At 45.6% G+C, this 7594-nt stretch overlaps 1 protein-coding gene across 1 annotated transcript; it reads right to left on the reverse strand.

The window, feature by feature from the left end:
* Positions 1-323: 323 nt before the first annotated feature.
* LOC119356195 (protein NARROW LEAF 1) lies at positions 324-5741 on the reverse strand. Its single transcript, XM_037623126.1, has 6 exons — positions 5391-5741; positions 3683-4211; positions 3426-3569; positions 2403-2643; positions 1479-1979; positions 324-1346 (listed from the first exon to the last, which is right to left on the reverse strand). Exons 2-6 carry the CDS (start codon positions 4163-4165, stop codon positions 727-729), a joined length of 1989 nt encoding a protein of 662 aa, XP_037479023.1. The 5' UTR covers positions 4166-4211; positions 5391-5741; the 3' UTR covers positions 324-726.
* Between the last annotated feature and the right edge of the window lie 1853 nt (positions 5742-7594).

Raw genomic sequence — 7594 nt, forward strand, 5'->3', positions numbered from 1 at the left:
ACTATAGTATATAAGTTAACGGTCAAACTTACAATTGGGGATTCTTTCGACCTCGAAAGTGGCTTCCATGTCCTTTTAAGACTAGGGGTAACACATCTAAGATTCAGTAATAATTATAAGATCAATCATCCCAGGTTCTCATGTCAATCCTATTACATTCTTTCCCAATAGAAGAGATTCAGATCCAGCATTATGTATACCGTCAAATTTTACGGGAACAGCAAAACTGCAGTGCTACAATCCAACATCTAACAAAATAATATAAAAGTACATATCATGAAACTATTTTGAATTTAATAGAATTTTTATCAAAGAAATCTGAGTAACGAGTGAACAGGAGTACATCTTAAGATTTAATGATAATTAGCACAATAGAAAGATCAATCATCTAGCAACATCCTACAAGGGGTGAACCAGAGTCTCATCTGTCCCGGCACATTGTCTTCTCCAAGAAAAGAGATTCAGATTCAGCATTCTGTATATCAAATCTTATGAGCACAGCAAAACTGCAGGGCTATACCACCCAACAACATCCTACAAGGGCTGAATCAAGTGCCATAGTAGTACATGACATGATACGATATGCTTCCTGCGAAGCCAATAGTAGCAGTTAACATAAACTAACATTGCAGGTTCAGTTTGCTGAACCGCAGGGGTTCTTCCATCTACTCGCTTTGATCGTCCACAGGGCAGGCTCATCCCAGAAATGTCATTCGGATCAGCGCTTCATTTCTCCAGGTCTATGCTCGGCTCCGGGTCGGCTGGAAGGCGCTTCTCCAGGTCCAGGCCCGGTTCCGGGTCCGAGCGAGGCTGCTTCTCCAGGTCCAGGCCCGGTTCCGGGTCCGGACGAGGCTGCTTCTCCAGGTCTAGGCTCATCATTTCTGGGTCTGGACAAGGTCGCTCCTCCAGGTCCAGGCTCGGTTCCGGGTCCGGATGAGGCTGTTTTTCAAGGTCCAGGCTGGACTCCGGGTCCAGACGGAGCCGCTTGGGCTCCCGGTCGCCTAGGTGCAGCGACATGGCGAGCTCTTCCTCTGACGGGTTGTTCAGGTTGGCGATGCTCCTCCGAGCATCGTGGTCACGGCGCACGGGAGACATGCCAACGAAGTTCGAGATGAACTGACGCTCTTCCATGTCGGAGGGTGTGTTGGCTGCGCCCTCCCCTTCGGTTGTGGCGCTTGCCAGGTCATGACGAGGCAGCTGCTGAATTTGGATCCCAAGAGGCTCAAAGATCTCTTCAACCTTCTCTGCCGGGGTGGCTTCTGGGGCAGTAACAGTCACCGCAGAGGACTCCCCAATAGCAGAGTTAATTGCAGCCACAAAGGCTTTTCTTTGCTCCTGCACAGCATCTTTATTATACATGAATTACGTCAGCCTTGTACCATTGGAGCAAACGTAATTCAACATTCAAGTATGAAATGCCAATAACATGATACTCCAGGAGAACACTGGAACATGAAGGAAACTGTTGCGGTACTCACCTTTGAGCGATTCGTCGTTTATTATAAGATCAAGTTCTAGACGATCAAGAAGGCGGCCAAGATCAACCCCTGTGGTCCAGTTTTCAGGGCCATACTCACTTGTGAGCTTTATCCTCCCACGGTTTGCTGTGCCACCCCATATTATCCCAATAGGACGTGGCTTCTCCCCATCCTGGCTGGTCAGGATAATAAGGCTTCCGCTGTCACCCTCCAAATCAAATGTTTGGCGGTTCTCACCAACGACGAGGAGGTCAGTGAAGAAGCATATTCCTTTCTCATCATTGTACTCAAGGGCATATGCCATCACAGTCCCAGTTGTGTGACCAGAGCTTCTGCCGACTTTGCAAACTTGCCTCCCGATGAGGCTCTTGATAGGACACTGCAGATCTATAATCTTAACATCCCCAATCTCACCGACTTCCCTAACTATAGTTGTGACTGTGGAAATGTCAAAGTCATCAGCAAATGGGATGAATGCACCGTCAGCTCGTACAAATGTCTCTGCAGATCCACAGAGGGGCAGCATATATGTTTGGGGATTAGAACAGCACATATGCATCATATAAAACTGCACTAAACAGAAGGAGAAGCTTATAAGTTTATAAATTTACATATATAAAACATAAACTAAGTTTTTTTTGTCCCGTAAACAGATATTGTTTTGTTCCTATGTAGTCTAAAGCAAAAGTTGCTGTTGAACTGACTGACAAAAACTGGTACAATCAGAAAGACAAGTCCTGCTTCACAAACTTATCTTTGTGTTCGTGGAATGCATTAATTTATTCATTTTATGAATTGAAGACATTGTGTTTAAATAGATGAAACATTAACTAGGCATTTCTCTATAACATATACTTTGAAGTTCAATTCTGTGAATAATACATGAATTCCCTATATCAACCAGATAACTTGTAGCTGCTCTACCTGGGTTTGTTCCAGCATAAATTCCATACCAAACATCATCTGTGATGAAAGATGTTGCCCTCTCGACAGCCCCAAGATAAACACCAGGCCCAAGATTCGGCGGCAACGGGTGAAACATCTTCTGGTTAGGATAGTCCAAATCAACTGCAACATGTCGGTTCGTGAGGAAACCAACTTGCTTGTTGTTGGTGCGTCGTTTCACAATTGCACCCAAAGTTCCAAACGTATCCTGGCTTGCAACCTGAGACAGTAAAACAGCGTATGGAGAACTCTCAGCAGGAAATGAGAAGCATGCCCTATTGAATCATTCAATGCCCTATATGCTGCTCTAACTTCTGGAGTATATAATTCAGTTATGTTTTGGAAAAAAAAACTGTCATTCAAAATAGTACGTGAGTTTTAAAGACGAGTGGTGACTAGATTTATGCAGGGGCCCAATTGTTAAGCTGCATATGATAACTTAGACCATTCTAGTCATTAAATGACACAACGCTCTAGAGACTACCGGCGAGAAAGTTACTTCTGATTGCTGATCAGTTCACGATGGGATAACTCAAGTTACATCCAGTTGGCGCTCTAGAGACCACCACAAGAAAAACGAACAAAGATTTACTTAAACTAAACAAGAACAAAGTTAGCACTGGCAGGACTTCTAGTCGCTCTTTGTTATGCATAACAGTGCGAACTGACATACTCCCTCTGTTCACTTTTATAAGGAATTGTATACATTTCAGACAGCTTGCAAAACAGCTCAATTTCAGTTGTTTGAAACGACTTATAAAAATGAACGGAGGGAGTAGTAACTATCAGCCCGTGTCATAACCTTATCGTCACTGCAATTTTATTCACTTTGTCCAAAGAATCCTGACAAAATTTGAACGGCCCACTGGCAAGATAGAGAGAATAACTAGCAGTGCATGTCTGTGCTCAATCCAATTTATACACATGGCAGCATTCACTGCTTAAAGAAGATGATATCTAGGCAATGCAAACCAATACAGATAAGAGCATAGATGTATGAACCTGAGAGCCTGAACCAATATATTCGTCACTGCCACACAGCTTATTAACAAGCTCACTAAACATCTGTTCTTTAGGTGTTTGAGCCGGTGCACCATAGTATGAAAATTCTACGACATCGACATCACACCAAACACCTCCTGGACCCTGTAATGATCCAGACAAGTGAAAGATATTAGTCGACGACAAAAACGACTCCCAAGTCTGAAAACAAGCCTGTCCAATAATATAAGACAAGAGATAAAATGAGGTTCTCGTACCGCAAGAATCGCAGGAAGGCATTGGTTCGGATTAAGCCATTTCTTGTGAACCTTTCGAGCAACGAAGACAAGAATGGCGGGGGTTTCTGTGAGAACCCCTTTTGTTATGCGGAAGCCCACTGCGGTTCCGAGACTGAAACGCTTCAATATCTTGCTGTGGAAAGCTCTTATGGTCATCAAGTCGAGCAAGCTATTTGCTTGCTGACCCTTGGGCAACTTTCCAGGGAGTATCGGCAGCAATCCTTTCTGGAGGTTCCCAAAGTAGTTTGCCCGTCCCTCCGCCGCACAATGCTGCAGGTTTGAAGTCGGCCATAAGAAGTATGCCGCGCTATTTTCTGTGTGCACGCACCCAGAAGCAACTGGTTGCATCGATGGAGAACAAGGAAATGCCTCGTGGTGAGAGCAATGCCCCTCCACGTCAAGCGATGACTCTTCCGACTGCGTCAAACCTGAGAGCTGCATCCTGTCATCTGAAGGCCTCATTGTGCCGAACAGTTGACAGATGTGATGGACAGGAGAAGCTATGGCCCTAAAAATGAGAACAAACAAGTCTGAGAACATAATCTTTCAAGGTAAAAATGTCAGGAGACACTGGACAAATCTAGCAAATGTGTTTGCGCTCTATAACTTGCATCGGACCGGGAAATATATGCTGAAACTAAGAGCATCCAGGTTATTATTATACACAAGAGAATAAACAAGTGCTGGTGGAATAGCCTGATATTCTCGGGGAATAGGTTCTTGCAAGATTGCAACCACGCAAACAAAAGCTGGTAATATCATAAGAGGAATCCTCTGTACGACGAATATGACCCACTATATATGTGTATATTCTTGCTGCGCATCCGCCGCAGAACCAAGCAGGCAATATCATAAGATGGTGGAATCTGCAAAAGCCAGAGGGCGAAGGAAGTCTCCATCCGTTTGTTCGCGAAAGGCATGGCACAAATTCTGCCTTTAAACAGCGGGAATGGGCATAAATCCACATCACAACTACTTGTGATGATAACAAAAATACCGGCGCAAAAAGGGTAGGGCCTAGACGCAAATTCAGCAGGCGGCACCGCGGGTGAAGTTTGGCAAAGGCATCGTGCACTTTGTTGAAAGAGAAAAGGCATAATCAAAATCAGAAGCAACCCGCCGACCAGAAATCGGGGGGAACAAACAGCAAGCGCTCTCTCCTTGTTCCAGCCAATAGCAGGCCTGAAATCGGTTTTGCTGGAGCAATGCAACTTTAACCTGAAGCTGAAGGCACGCGAGCTGGATTGGTGCTGGTTGCTTGTAGGAGGAACAGAGCGGCAACGGAAGTCCCCTGGTGATGAGTCTTGGGAGGCCGAGCTGCTAAGCTTTCCGTGGCATTTGGCCCCGGAAGCGCGGCCCGCAAGGGAGGCGGAAGGAAATAAGAAGAGGAACACCTGAAGCTGTTGCTGTGCAGGCATCAGGAAATTCCCATGGCACTGGTAGGGAGCAACAACCTGGTATTACCAGATTGGCAATCCAACCACCAGAGGGACAAGCAGCCCCGCCTAGGAATGGAAACCACGGGCCGCGAGGAAAAAGGGATACGAGGGACAGAAAAAGAAACCGGGCAAATCGAGGAAGACGGCGCAAAGATCCTGCCGCCCCGGGGGCCAGCGAAAGATCCGGCCATCCGGCCTTCGGGTAGGACTCCGGGCAGGGGAGGGAGGGAGGGGTCGGAGCCGCTCACCTGGAGCCGGAGCAATGGCCGCGGCCTCGCGCCTCGTCCTCCCCTCCTATCTTCTTCTCCTCCCCGCGCGGGTATCCATAATTGGGGGCGGGGAGGCGGGAATCTCCACTGTTATTAGGGGCGAGGCGAGGCCCGGGGGCAGAAGATGACAGCTTTGCAGTCGCAGGCGGCGTCCCTCCCCTGCCCAGCCCCCCCTCTCACTGTTGGGGCCGTGTGCGCGGCAGCAGCGGCATGCGTGCGCCGCACAAACACCACAAGAAGAGGCTAGAGAGAGAGAGGAATGGGGAGGAGGCGCTGGGAATCTAGGGGCGGGGAGCTCGATCAGCAGCTAGCCGGTGGTGGTGATCATGGCGTGGCGTGGTGGTCACAGATTGGGGTGCGGTGAACAACAACTTCACTGTGGCGCCGTGTGATGTGTCGATCCGTGTGTCGAGCCGGGGCCTGTGGCCGCATAGTCGTCCGTGTCGCGCGGTGCAACGGACGGCCCGGATGGGTCGCGGCCGGGGCGAGGGGACGTGGCCCGCTCCTGGCCGCTCGATCCTGGGGGGTTTCGGCCTCCTTTGAACAAGGTGCACTTTTGGCCGTGTCATGTCACATATATTATCGACAATGACAATATGAAAGTGATAGGGAAAATGAAGATTAATGGAGTTGACCCGTCGTAGAGGGTCGGATGTAAACACATTTTTCTAACATGTATTTGGGATAACAATTAATAAGATTTAAACGCAAGAGTACTGGACTAAGGCCCAATTCTTTTGGTGGCTTCTAAAGTACTAAGCGGCCCTTGCAAGCTTATTTCATAAGCCGCCCCCAAAGAACCAGACCTAAGAAATTGAACTTGATATGTAACTATCCAAATTTGATGCGGTCTTAAAAATACTATGTCTCCGCTCAAATTTTCCAATGCAAATATGTTATTTTACTGAGTGACTATAGCTCAATCTCGTAGTTGGATTGGATGGTTAAGAACAATTCTTTCTTGGTAGCTTGAATATTTGATCAAATGTTATTTGATAATCTAGGCTCCCAAATGATTGCCACATCACAAGTGAAGGAAATATGCTATTTTTTGTAAGTTTGTCGCAATTGCTATTTTTGTGGACCAGAAATAGTAACATTTATATGAGCCAGAAATAGTAACATTTATGTGGGTCGAGACAAAAGAGATAGTAACAAGTGGCCTGATCATTTTTTTGCTTTATGGTGTGGTGCCATATTTATGGTGTCTAGCTCATGAAAAGTCCCTATGTTCTATTCTATAGCTTCATCAAATAAAAGTGAAAAAGGACACATGCATACTATTCTGGCACTATAGAACAATTTCATAGCAATGTAAAACATTAAACACTCCCAATACTGGGTTTTATGCATGTTCTAGTAAAAAGGGTGAAAGTGCATCTAATCCCCAAGGGGAATTTTGGTAATTTATATCAAGATATCTCAAAGAACTAATGCTAGTTTAAAGTATACTTCATCCGTTCCAAAATATAAGTCTTTTTATAGATTTTAACAAGTGACTACATATGGAGCAAAATAAATGAATCTATACTCTAAAATATGTCTACATACATCCGTATGTTGTAGTCCATTTGAAATGTCTAAAAAAACTTATATTTAGGAACGAAGGGAGTATTTCAGAAAACAACAGGAATAGCGTTGGAATGGAAGGTGATCACTAAAAATGCTTAAAGACAATTGTTGGACAAGCCAAAGGATTCTTCTTTTTTCCGTGATCCAATATCGCATTGAGTATATAGGCATGACGATACTATCAAAATGGGATGAGGACTTGTGAGCCTTTTGCTCCATGTGCTTAGAGATCAAACTCCTTCAAGTTTTCGACTATATCTCCTAATGACATGCAACTCGATGATGCCAAAGCACTTCCACTCGAAACCACCATACCATCCAGATATAGTCGTTGTTCCAAACCCTATTTCAATCGACGCCTCAAGCATCCCATTCAGAGCCACCGAAGAAACCTCATAAACCTTCTATTGTCACGTCAGAAATTCTGAGCCATTCTAGTTGAAACTTTTGAAGTGCTGACAATGAGTGTACCACCACTGAGGTACTCACTTCAGAACCACTGATTGATTTCCATTCAAACCTATCGATGCATATGAAACTTGTCACTTCTGAGCCATCGAGCAACACCAATCGGAGTCTCTGAGTTGTGCAAAAAGGTGAGTAATGGTCAG

This window comes from Triticum dicoccoides, chromosome 2A (assembly GCF_002162155.2).
Source record: "Triticum dicoccoides isolate Atlit2015 ecotype Zavitan chromosome 2A, WEW_v2.0, whole genome shotgun sequence".
NCBI classification, from domain to species: Eukaryota; Viridiplantae; Streptophyta; class Magnoliopsida; order Poales; family Poaceae; genus Triticum; species Triticum dicoccoides.